Genomic DNA, 12728 nt, shown 5'->3' on the forward strand with positions numbered 1-12728 from the left:
TGTGTCTACCCTGTGGTCTTATTCCAGAAAGAGAAGGGAATTCAGGTCTTGCCATGGCACAGACCTTCAGCTTGCCTTCTGGGCTTTATGTCTCTTGCCAGAAGGTAACCTGGCCTCCTCAAGGTCCCCTGCATTTTACTAGAACACTAGAACCAAACCCAAGTAGATGAGGCCACTGAAATTCAATTCATTCCCCCATCTCTACCCGTTATCCCTCTCAGGGATAATGCCTTCATCAAGAGTTTCTAAAGAATCACTTGGCAGCCGGTATGAGCAGCACAGCGGCTCATACCTATAATCTGAGCACTTTGGGAGGTTGAGGCAGGCAGATTGCTGGAGCCCAGGAGTTCGAGACCAACCTGGGCAATATGGCAAAACCTTGTCTCTACAAAAATACTAAAAATTAGCCGGGTGTGGTGGCACACGCCTGTAATCCCAGCTACTCAGAGGCTGAGGCACGAGAATCACTTGAACCCAGGAGATGGACGTTGCAGTGAGCTGAGACTGCACCACTGTACTCCCAGCCTGGGTGAAACAGCAAAACTGTCTCAAAAAAAATTTTTTTAATCACTTGAGGAGAGTCTCAGGGCCCAGGAATTACTCAAGTTCAACTCAGAGTTCCGAGTTCCTGAATCTTTCTTTCTGATAAGTTGTTGCTGCAAGTTGGAATAAGGTCAATGAGAAGAACTTCCCAAGATGAAGGAACAGAGACACTGAGCAAACAGCAGTGGGGCTGCCTGGTCTCATGTAGGTATGGGCCTGCTGAGAGGCAGAAAGATGAGCTAGACCACCTCTAGCCCGCGGCCTCTCACACAGTCCCTCAGTTTCTGTTCCCAGAAATCAGGAGGCTGCTTTTTCTGGAACCACAGAGCTCTTCTGTTATTGGGGCTGAAAGGAGACACCTGATAGTGAAGAGAGGTACCAACTGGTAGAAATCAACAGTCCTACGGATGTGTGAACAGACAGTGTCAGGAGGCACCGGCAGATGGGAAGCTGGTGGGACTCTCACTGCAATGTCTGGGTGATCCAAGCAAGTCACCTCCCTGCTCTGGGTCTCTGTCTTCCCTCAGATCTCTTCTGGGCATCTTCAGAGCAGCCAGGACCCTCCCACCCCCACCCCTACCCCTACCTGAGCTAGGCTGGCAGAGTTGGGTGAGGTGGGGAGGAAAGCAGACACATTCATCTAAAACCCCTCTCATTCAAGAAATACCAACTGCCCCTAAAATGGGTGTTTGTGGCAAAGACTGCTCATCACCCACCCAATATCCACTCTCCCTTTCTTTCTAACTGAATGCAGATACTTCCTCAGATGGGAATGTGCCCATCTAAAAACCCCTATTTCTCAGCCTCCCTTGAAGCTAAGAACGGCCAGGAAGATGTAAGCAGAAGTCACTGTATGGTGTTTCTGGGAAAGCTCCTTAAGGACGGTAGGCTCAGCTGATGGGCCTTTTAAAGGTTCCTGCTGTCTTTCCTGGAATGTGTCATGATGGCTGAGCCCCATCAGCCTTTGATGACCTTGAGGCAGAATGTTAAAAGGCAGGGTTCCCAACCTTTGCTGCACACTGGAATCATATAGGGAATTTTTTTTTTTAATGCTGATGACTGGTTTTCACTCCCCTAGACATTCTGATTTAATGGGTATGATGTGCAGCCTGGGCATCAAGATTTTTTTTTTTTTTTTTTTGAGATGGAGTTTCACTCTTGTTGCTCAGGCTGGAGTGCCGTGGCACAATCTCGGCTCACTATAGCCTCGGCCTCCCCAGTTCAAGTGATTCTCCTGCCTCAGCCTCCCAAGTAGCTGAGATTACAGGCATCTGCCACCATGCCTGGCTAGTGTTTTGTATTTTTAGTAGAGACAAGGTTTCATCACGTTTGGCCAGGCTGATCTCGAACTTCAGGTGACCCACCTGCCTCGGCCTCCCAACGTGTTGGGATTACAGGCGTGAGCCACTGTGTCCCGCCAGCATCAGGATTTTTTAAACCTTCCAAGTTATTCTAACATGCAGCCAAGTTTGAGAACCACCACCATAAGGACAACAGAGCACAAAGATGAAAGGAGCCTGGAGAACCCACCTGGAGGCTTGAGAACGTCAACAGCATTTGTTTAAGCCTCTCTGGTAACATCCTTGTTTCTAGCACACAGGCCTGGGGGGCCTCATGCTGCTCCCTGGGGCCAACCCATGTGCCACAGCACAGGCCAGGGAATGCCTTCAGAAACCTCACACCTGGGGAAGTAGAGAGGCACTAGACTTTGCATTGGGCAGTCTTGAGTTCGAACTCTGGCTCCACCACCGGCTAACTGTAGGGCCCTGGGCAAGTCAATCAACATGAACCTCAGCTCCTCCATCTGGAAAATGAGGGCATTAGAACAGTTCACAGCTGAGTTCACCAGCTCAGCTGTGAGCTCCTTAGGGACAGATGTCATTTCACCTCTGCAGCCAGGGCCCACTACCCTTCCAGACACTTAGTGGGTACTCATTAAATGTCTGCTGGTTTTGATCAGGCATGGTGGCTCACAGCTGTAATCCCAGCACTTTGAGAGGCCAAGGCAGAAGGATCACTTCAGCCCAGGAGTTTGAGACCAGCCTGGGCAGTATCACGAGACCTCATCTCTACTAAAAATTAAAAAAAAAAAAAAAAAAATTAGCCAGGCATGGTGGCACACACCTGTGCGCCCAGCGTCTGATGAGGCTGAGGCGGGAGGATTGCTTGAGCCCAGGAAATCAAGGCTGCAGTGAGCTATGATCACACCACTGTACCCCAGCCTGCAAGACAGAGCAAGACCCTGTCTCAAAATAAATTTTGCTGATTTTACATTGAATTGCTACTTTGTGCTCCAGCTCTGAAATTTTCTTTCTTTTTTTTTTAATAGAGACAGAGTCTCACTATGTTGCCCAGGCTGGCCTAGAACTCCTGGGCTCAGTGATCCTCCCATCTCAGCCTGCCAGTGTGCTAGGATTACAAGTGTGAGCCACTGCACCTGGCCTCACTTTATTATTAACCAAACAGAAAAGAGAATAAACAAAAGGCCCACATTTCAAAAAGGTAACATAATTTACCTAATAAAAAATCAAAGAAAATTGTTTCTGAAGGAGACTCCTTCAGTCTCTCCAGGTTTAGGACTGGAAGTCCTTTGGTTAGAAGCCAGAAGAGGGGCCAGTCTCCCGAGCTCTTGGCCTGGACCTTCCAGTCAGCACCATTAAAGTAGAAAGTCTCCCTGCTCACAGTTAAGAAAATAATCAGTGGAACTTTTTTTTCCTAAGACTCCAGGGTCCAGATGAACTTGGCTGAAACTAAGCTTGGGCAGTGACCTGGAAAACCAGGAAATGCCCTCAGAAAGCCCAAGGGAAGAAGACATCTGTTTTGGCCTGGCTTTTCCAGACACACTGTCTACACCAGCTGTGCGCAAGCATCATCTAAACAGCTCTTACGACCACAGATGCCTTGATGCCACCTGCAGAGTTTCTGATTCGGGAGGTCCGGGGTGGAGCCAGGCATCTGTTGTTGAGAAAGCTCTCCAGGTGGTTCTGACATGCGCCAGGGCTGAGAACCACTTCTCTACACAGCTTCCAATCCTCCAGATAATTAACGTATCTCGGCTGAGTTTCTAGGACTGGAAAGGAACCAAGAAGAGCCTGGGGTGGAATCTTCAAAGCCAGCCAAGCAGTGCCCTCGAGCCTGCTCGAGCCACCACCCAGCCACCAAGGTCACCCACCCCTGCAGCTCCAGCCTTTCACAGGCAAGAGGCTGGGCTTGGGTAAGGGGAGCTGCTATTCCAGCCTCCCTGGCCTGCCACATTTCTCAAAAGCGCAGCCTATACTCCTGCTTCCACAAGCCACCCACACCCGGAGCTCCCTGCCATCTGCCTGCCACCCTTTCTGCTCTCGTGAAACAGAGTCCCCACAGTTCACCTTCAGGTTTACAAAGTGCTACCACTCCTGGGCTTCTCTGTAATCCCAAGAGGTAAGTGTGCCTGAACCAGCTTTCACACGGGGAAACTGAGGCTCAGAGAGGTGAGGCCACTGGGCAAGGACCCTCAGAGGCAGCAGGCTGCCCACCTGGCCCTCCAACCCGAATCCTGTCTTCTTACTTTAAGCCCTCATTATGCACAGGGCAATTCCTGGTCCAGCAGCCATCGGCACCACCCAGATTCACGCGGAATCTCAGCCCAGCCCCAGCCCCGCTGAATCAGAATCTGCGTTTCCACAAGATCCCAGGGGAGACCTGTGTACGGGAAGGTTTGAGGAGCCCCACTCCGTGCTGCAGCTGCACCAAGCTCCCCAGTCCCCCGCTGGCCCTTTCTCCTTCTGCCTCCTCCTCTCACGGACTCTGTCTCGGACTTTCGGGTCCACGTCCTCCTTCAGGCTGCCTCCTGCCCCCTAAACATTGGTGTTTCCCCAGGCTCTAGCCTCAGCCCAGTCCCTTCTCTCTACTCTCTCCTCCCTGGTAATTGTTTTCCACCTCATGGTTTCTACCCACCTCATTCTGCAGACGTAAATCCAGATTGCAAATCTACCTCTCCCGAGCTGATCTCTCTCCTGAGCTCAGTGCTCATGTCCACGCGATTTGCCAACATCCCTCCCAGACATCCCAGCGCCAGAATCCCATGAAGTTCAAAACTTCACTCACATTTTCATTAAAACTATTTACTGAGGCCTTGCTACGTGCCAGGCACAGTGCTCAGAGTTTCCTAGGCACCGTCTCATTACAAGCCCACGCAGTGAGTACGATTATCTCCATCTGACAAGTGGAGAAGCCACAGCTTAGAAAGCAGATGTAACTTCCTGGGCTTTTACAGCTGGTGTGGGGCAGAGCTGGGATTCAGACCCAGGTTTCTTATGCAGAAGTCGGGGCTCTTGACTACTTCACTTCCCCAAACCTGCCTGCCTTCCAGGGGCTTTTGTTCACCCTGTTATCACTGTGTGCTCAGTCTCCCAGCTCCAAACCTCAGAAACGTTTGCAGCTGCTATTCCTTGCCTGAACTCTTTCCAATACACTTTCAGTGCTTAACGATGGTACAATCTTGTGTCTTGCCTCTTGCAAAAGCCTCAAACCCCTACAATCTATTCTCTACATGGTAGCCAGAGAGGTTCTATTAAAAAGGTATCAGTTCATGTCCCTTCTCTGCTCAAAACCCTGCCATGGTCTCCTATGTCATGCAGAGCAAAATCTAGGGTCCTTGCATCACCTTCAAGGCTCCAAACAATTGGACCTACTAACTCTCTGGCCCCACCTTCTACCCCTCTCCCCCTGGTTCACTCTGCGCCAGCCACACTGGACTTCTCATTGTTGCTCAAACAGGTCAGGCAGGTTCCTACTCCAGGGCCTTTGCAGTGGCTATTCCTCAGCCTGGAACACACTTCCTGCAGATGCTCACAAAGCTCCCTTTGACTCCCCTGGACAACTGCAAAGCCTCCTGACAGTCTCCTCAGCACAGCCTCCTCCCACACACAATGGCATGGCCACCTGGCCCATAATAAGGCTTGCATCAACCCATCTCCCTATTCAACATCCTCCTTACAGCTTTGCAGTGAGCAGTTCTGGGTTCAAGTCCAGGTCTGCCGCTTGGACAAGGGAATGACGAATGACTCTCTTAAGGAGTTGCGATGAGAATGAAGATATTGCATACTCCTGATCGCAGCCTGCACAGTCGATGTTAGCAGCTTTTAACGTTATCCCTTTACTGTTCCGGCCCTCACAGCCCCAATTCCCTTTCAGCTTATGCTCCAGCCCAGCTGAACAGCTAACTCCTCACACACTCACGTTCCTTAGCTTCCAGGCCTTTGCCACAACATGCCCGCCACCTGGGATGCCCCTCTCAATCCTTACTTCTATTTGTCAAGGCCAGTTCAAATGCTTCCTCTTCCACAAAGACTTGGAAGCAATTACTTCACCCTTCAAATTCTTACAGCCTTTCACCTGCCCTTGCCACATGGCATTTATCAAAATCTTCCCCCATCTTATATGGGATTCCCCTTCTCCTTCCATCTTATTCTTCTCCCTGCCAATGCCCAGAACTGGGTCTTGCTCAAGGTAGAGGCTCGAAAACATTTAATGAATGATGAGTGAACGCCACACTGCTTTCCTTCCCTGGAAATCAAAAGATCCACTGGGATTGAGTCTTAGGGCTACTTCTTACCAGCCATGCAACCTTGAGCAGGCCAATAAAACTCTTGGAACCTCAGTTTTCTCATCTGCTAAATGGAGACAGTAGGACTCACTGTGCTGACCTCTCAGAATGCCATGAAAGCAAAGGTTGCCGAGGCATGGAAATGCCTGGTAAGTCATATGGCACTTACACACTCACAAGGGTTGTTGTCAAAATCAACAATGCTCCCTAAAAGGTTCACTCCCCCTCGCATGAAAAGATGCCTGAAGAAACCATGACCAAATGAATGATGGGTTATCAAGTGAGGTTTACTTTCTTTCTTTATACTTCGATGTGTTCCTTGATTGTTTTGCAAAGAGCACATGTTACTCATAGTAGTTACTCATAGTGTTATTCATAGACTTGAGGAGAAAATGAGATTTCATTGTTGGAAAACAAAAATGTTCATTCCTTTGAGCTAGGCATTGCTCTTGCCTCCTGTATCAGCATTTAAATACCAGAGAAGCCCCTTGGTACATAGTATCTTCTAGCAGCAGATGTATGCCTGCAAAGCAGGGTCTTCTGACCACGGGGAGGAGATGCAGAAGAGGGGCCGTGCCTGGGTTTATACAGAGGCGTTTCTGCAAGGGCACAAGCACCCCCTGCCACAGCCTCAGCAGGGCAAGAGCCCACACGGGCCTAGGGAAAACCTGATTCTGCTGAGAGTACAGGAAGTGTGGCTTTGGCCACGGGCAGGTGCCTAGGGACACCAGGTTGGGTATGTGGGACCTGGAGGGAGGCTTGGAGTTCCAGAAGGCTCTACAGAGCCCTTTCCAGTCCCAGGTTGAGGAATGAGCATAACTCATCCCTCAGACAGGGTGAGGCCCACGGGAGACCAGGAAAGGCAAGAAGCAATGTGGTGGCCAAGCCCTCCCCCTGCTGGCCACATCTGGAGCAGCAGCAGCCACTGCACTGGGCAGGGCCCCTAGGCAATTACACACACCCGGCACCTGAGACCGTGTCAGGCTTAGGTGTCCAGAGGTGGGAGGTGAGGCAGGGCTCTTCTGGGTCTGAGAGGCCCAAGACTCCATCTCCTAGGTCCTCTGTCTTCACTGGGTGGGTCATCTTCTAGCCCACCCCTCCATGAGCCCAGTCATGAGATGAAAGTAGGGAAGAGGGGCAGGGGAAGTGGCATTTGGGGGGGTGGCCTCCACATTCCTGCCTCTGTTTCACTCCTCCCAGGCCCTCCCCCATGCCTCCTGGGCAGCTGGGAGAAGCTGAGGCTGCTACCACTGCCCGGATTTCCACTCCCGCCCCCAGGTATTGATTTCCTGCATCATTCATTTGCCAGGCCTTGGCGGCTGTGATTAGCTCCCTCCATTCTCCCTACAGATTCCACCCCCTTTCCCCCCAGCCTGTCCCTCCACATTTCAACAAAGCAGAGCTAATATACCAGGCTCTAAATGAGGCTTTGCCACCTTGGCCCCAGTGGCTCCCAGCTATCCCCTGCTCACTCCCTCAAGGATGCTTTCCTAATAAAATCCCCTCTAACTGACCTCCTCTCCTGACCTAGAGCCCCTGCTCACCCATGAAGCACGGATTCCCAGCCTGTAACATATAGGATGGGACATCCTGACGATGTTGACCTGAGGGTGGGGGGACTCTCCAGCCTGACACCAAGGCTCTGGGGAGCCCTCAGGCTGGCTAAGGGGCCAAAATCAACTTGGGGTGGGGGAGGTTAACCCCAAAGCAGCTTGGATTTGTGGTCACAAGGTGCTCTCCCTCGCTTGTGCAATTTCTGTAAGTGAGAAGAAAGAACAGAAGCATGGCTCTTCTTGAGGACATTAAGAGAACTCTGAGCCTCTGTTAGGCCCGTGGAACCAAAGTTTCAAGGCATGGGCTAGGAACTCTAGTGAAAACCCTCAAGTGCCCACATCCGGATCGACACCCAGGAGACGACACTGGTACACTCACTTCCTGAAATTCCTTCTCGATGCTCCCCAGAGGAGGGAAAAGAAACCTGACTTGGTGATAATTCTGTAAGCTATGTTGCTCTTGTCAAATTATTCAACATCTGTCTTCATGTTCCTATAAAAATTAGCATAGGATAGTAGTTTCTGATGACACCTTTGGTGAAATATTTTGACTTCCACCAGTAAGTTGCAAACAACCTGTCTTAAGGATAATGTCAATTCTCACTTCTGCATATTAAATAATTCAGAGGTTTGTTTTTGTAAGGGAGAGGAATCCCACCGACCTGCCCCTGGCTGGAGGTCTGGCTGCTATGAGAGGAGGAGAAGCAGCCAGGACAGAAGGCAGGGGTGTTCCTTGATGCTATCCGAACGCAAGATATTCCTCTTCCATCACTTGGCTACTGCCTTTGCCCAGAACTAGGCCACTGGGGCCAACCCAGCCCCCGGCCTGTCAGAAAACAGATCAGAAGATCTACCCCAGAGGACAACAAACTGGGCCAAGAGATTGGGAGGTGAGGAGGAAGGGGGAACCGGCTCCAAATGGACCATCTGGTCCAGCACTTGGCTGTTGTAGCATCTGTGCCCCAAAGAAGAACAAAGCCACCTGGCAAACTGAGGGTGCTACCTCCCCAGGCCTATTGCAGACCATGGATCCTAGGGCAGGCGGTGGACCTCAGTGGGAAGCAGGACACAGGGTTCCAAGCACCTGCCTCCCACCAGCCTCAGCGGAGACACACAGCTTAGACTGAATGCTGTCAGGTTCGCCTTCCACCGCCTGCTCGCTTTCCTCCCTCTATTCAGCCTCTGCGTTAAATCTGCCCCTCCCTCAGCCACACAGGCCTGGAGGCAGAGGGGCAGGGGCTCCCTCCCCAGGACACACATTTTTCTCCTGTGTCTTGAGTAACACTCGGCATCCAGCCTCTTCTCTCTTCGAGGGCTGCCAGCCTAGGACTCTGACTCACCCTAAGCAGAGACCCCACTGCACTGCTGGAAACCAAGTCCTAGAGAGACTTCTCATGGAGAAAGAATTTCCAACCTACCCCCAACTATGGCCCTTCCTTCATTCAACAAATACTTGCCCAGCTCCTGCTGTTGGGCCAGGGACCATGCTGGGTGCTGGATGCAATGCCTGGCCAGATGGCCATCCCTGGTCCCTGCATGCCGCCTGGACTCTTATGCCATTTCTTCTGCTTTGGGGGTACCGAGAGACTACTGGGGAGGGGGGGCAGAACTAGTCACAGTTCTTTGACCTACTTCTTAAACCAGTCCTGGTCTTACAAAGATCCTCCCTTCTGCTACATCTGGCCAAAGCTTCTAGCATCACCAGGAATTCAGTGACCTCCTGTCATCCTCCTCCTCCTCCTCAATCTTCTCCCTGCCTTCATCCACCTCAATACAGACTTTTAACCCAGCAATTCCCCTGAGGCCCCAACACTCCCTGAAGCCAAGCTCTCAAAGGAAAAGTGGAATGTCACCCAAGGGTCTGGGGTCGCCCCCAGTACATCCAGCCCACTTTGATTGGCTCTGAGTGAGAGCAACTGGTACCCAGGCACAGGAGGGAGGAGAGAAAACACAGAGAGAAAAGGGTATAGATAAGCCTATAGCTGAATCCTGGCCCTAGAGTACTCTGAAATGAGGGTCCACAGAGACTGACTCCAAAACCCCACTCTCATTTCGGGGTTTACTAGACTAGGACCAGAGGAAACTCCTGAAGATGAGCTGACCCCCATGCAGCCTAGAGAAGGTTAGAGAAGCTGGAGGGGATGGATGACCTGGATGACCAGGAGCTGGTCTTGCCAAATGCACCCAATGGCGCAGGGAAGGAGGGGTAGAGCAGAGGACAGCAGCATGCAGGGAGGGCTCTCCATCATGCTTTCCACCCTCCAGGGCTGTGGTGAGAAGGCAAAGACCTCAGCAGCATCTCTCTTGGGCACCTTGAAGGAGGCAGTGGAGCTGTAGTGAAGACTTGGGGAGAAAGAAGAAAGAGAAACCCTCAGTCCACTGGCATCTTCATCTGCCCTGGAGAGGCAAGGCCTCCAGGACCTGCCTCGTGGCCTCCTCCCCGCAACCCAGCCTCTCCCAGTCCCTGCTGCATTCTTTCCTGCCTTTCCTGGCCTCTGTGAGGGGCCAGGCAGTAAGAGATACACAAACTAATTAAGAAGCAGAGTTTGGCCAGATGCCTGGGCTAGTCTTACCAGAGAATTAAGCCCAAGCCAGCTAGCTGGGTAGGGCCAGGAGCATGTCACCTCCCAGACACCCTTCAGGACACGCCTTCCTCTTGCCAGGCACAGGCAGACAGGCCAGGCACCCTCCAGATGCTTTAGCCTCAGCACCTGAGGCTGGCAGCCGGTGGTCAGTGCCACCCCACAAAGAATAGGTCAGACTCCCCTGATCTAAAGAGGAATCATTAACCCCTTGACCCAACAGAAAAGGAGAGAGAGAAAATCCTGCCCACCCCAGCCACACATCACTAAAAAGGGATCTAGACAAGCCATCCTGCAGTCAAGATAAAGCAAAGTAAGGGCCCCTGGGCCCCTGAGAATGATTTTTTTGCGCTGCGGGGTTAAGGCACTGCCGGAGTCTGAGCACAGGTGACTGAATGAATGATGCCCTGGGCCTTCCCTGGGAAAACCCACGGGATGGAGGGGGGAAGGGGTAACCAGAGTCTCCCTTGGTAACCAGAGCGAGGCGTGCGGACGCAGGAGCAAGGCTGCATGGCAAGAGGCAGAGTTTGGACACGTATCCCGTGGATGCGTGCCGTGTTTGCGTTTTCTGGGGATGGTGGCTGAATGTGTGTGTGTGTGTGTGTGTGTGTGTGTGTGTGTGTGTGTGTGTACGCAGGAAGAAGGAAGGTGGGGCTGAGGTTTGTAGCCAGGAACTGGGGACAGTAAGAACTGGTTCAGGGAGGGTCTAAAAAGAGATGCCGGGGTCGTCGGCGCCAGAGCCAGGAGATGCCGTCACCTGGATCAGGCTATCAAGCCGTCAGTAGAAGCAGCGAAGCCGCAGCTGCAGCGAGGAAGCCGAGCCCGCCGCCCGACCGCGGTGCCGACAGCCGGTTCGCCCGCAAGCCGCGCGCAACTCCGGAACATGCATCGCTTGGCTTCTACTCCGGAGGCCGTGCCAGGACGGGGTTTCGGTGCGAGTCGCTGCACCAGTCCTGGGCTGGGTCTGTCCGGGTCTCCCAAATGCTCTCAAGGGTTCCTAGTGATCCCCGCCTCTAGCATGGTGTGGGAAAGTGGGTACCTCCCCCTGACATCCTGGCTTCACACCAGACCCTAGAACGGCTCCTGTGCTCCGAAGTAGCTAGCTCGGTCTCCTCGCGCCCTGGAGAGGGCGGGGACGCGGGCATCCACTCCAGAGTCCGAGTCGAGGTCTCCACCGAACCCCGGCAGCGCGCACTTCGCGCCTCGTGTAAAGTTTCCGCGCCGGGCTAAGCCGAGGTGGAGCGGGACGCGGGCTCTTACCGTAGACTCCTTGTCCCCGGCAGTGGAAGGGGATCAGCGCCAGAAGTAGAAGGCAGGTCACCTCCATCTTCACGGCCGGTGCTTCATCCCCGCGAGGCGGCGCAGCCCGAGAGGCGGCGGGGGGCGCATTCGTCGGGGCCCCGCGACGCCCCTATATCCCCCCTTTCCCTGAGAGGTGACAGAGAGCGCGGCCACGGAGACCAGGAGGCTGAAGAGGCGGCGGTGGCGGCGACCCGGGTTTCTCCTTTGGTGGGGCCGCTGCTCGCGTGGGGACGCAGGGGGCGCTGGCCCAGCCCCGGGTGCCTCGGCGCGCCCGGCACAACCGCCAGCGCCCAGACCCGAGGAGCCGGCCGCAGAGCCGCCGCGGGTCCCCAGGGCTATCCGCGTGGGATGGTGGGCGCTGGGGACCTCTCCGCGGCGGCGGCGACGCTTCGATCCAACAGGCCACGGACGACTGACAAACTTGTCGTTCCCCTCCCTGGGGCCGCCCCTCAGCGGAGCGGAGTCGGGGAGGCCTGGGCTCCGCTCGAGTTAATCCGCTGTTTCCAGTCCTGCGGCCGCCGCCGTGGCCTCAGCGGTCCGACTCCAGGGGGCCGGGCTGAACGCCCTCGCGGCGGCCGGCGAAGGAGCCCCGGGCCCGGCCCTCCAGAGTCGGGGAGCAGCGCGGGCTGGGTTCGGCCAAGGGGCGAGCGCCGCGGGTCCACGGGTCCGCGAAGTTAGCCGAGCTGCCGACAAACCTACGGGAGGAATCGCAGCCCGGCGCCCCGCGGGAATCTGGAGAGCAATTCCAGTCAAGAGGGGCCCCAGAAAATGGGGAAAGGAGGAAAGTTTGAGTCGTTTGAAAAATATTCGCGCTCTAGCCCAGGCCGGGGCTGCGGCGCGGGCGCCGCTCGCCGCCTCCTCTCCCTGCGCTCGGCTCCCGCTGTCTGGTCGCGGCCGTGGCACTCCCGGGCTCCCAGCTCTCGGGAGAGCGGGGCTGCGCCGCGCCCCAAGTTGGTCGTCCCCGCCCCCGCCCGGCGGCCTCGGACTGCGGGAACCCAGAGCGGGCGGGGCCGGGCCGGGCTCCGGGGCGCGGCGGCCGCTCGGCTCCGGGCCGCGGGAGCGCTCCGCTCGCTCAGCAACTTAGGCTTTGCTGTGCTGCTTTTTCGCCCCTCCGAGCTTTTCATTCCGCGCTCCTCCCGCCTCCCTCCCTCCCTTCCTCCC

At 54.4% G+C, this 12728-nt stretch overlaps 1 protein-coding gene across 3 annotated transcripts in view; it reads right to left on the reverse strand.

Moving 5' to 3' along the window:
• Nucleotides 1-12488, reverse strand: part of MDGA1 (MAM domain containing glycosylphosphatidylinositol anchor 1) — a 63366-nt gene extending 50878 nt beyond the window's left edge. Inside the window, exon 1 of one of the 3 annotated variants that reach the window (XM_032253615.1) lies at nt 11526-12487. In XM_032253615.1, coding sequence (XP_032109506.1) covers nt 11526-11592 — 67 coding nt within the window. In that variant the 5' untranslated portion in view covers nt 11593-12487. Of the gene's footprint in view, nt 1-11525 lie in introns of all 3 variants that reach the window. The other 2 variants (XM_032253614.1, XM_032253612.1) reach the window with 2 other exon arrangements.
• Nucleotides 12489-12728: the final 240 nt, after the last annotated feature.

This window comes from Sapajus apella, unplaced genomic scaffold (genome assembly GCF_009761245.1).
Source record: "Sapajus apella isolate SASKATOON/1434 unplaced genomic scaffold, GSC_monkey_1.0 scaffold83, whole genome shotgun sequence".
Classification (NCBI taxonomy): domain Eukaryota; kingdom Metazoa; phylum Chordata; class Mammalia; order Primates; family Cebidae; genus Sapajus; species Sapajus apella.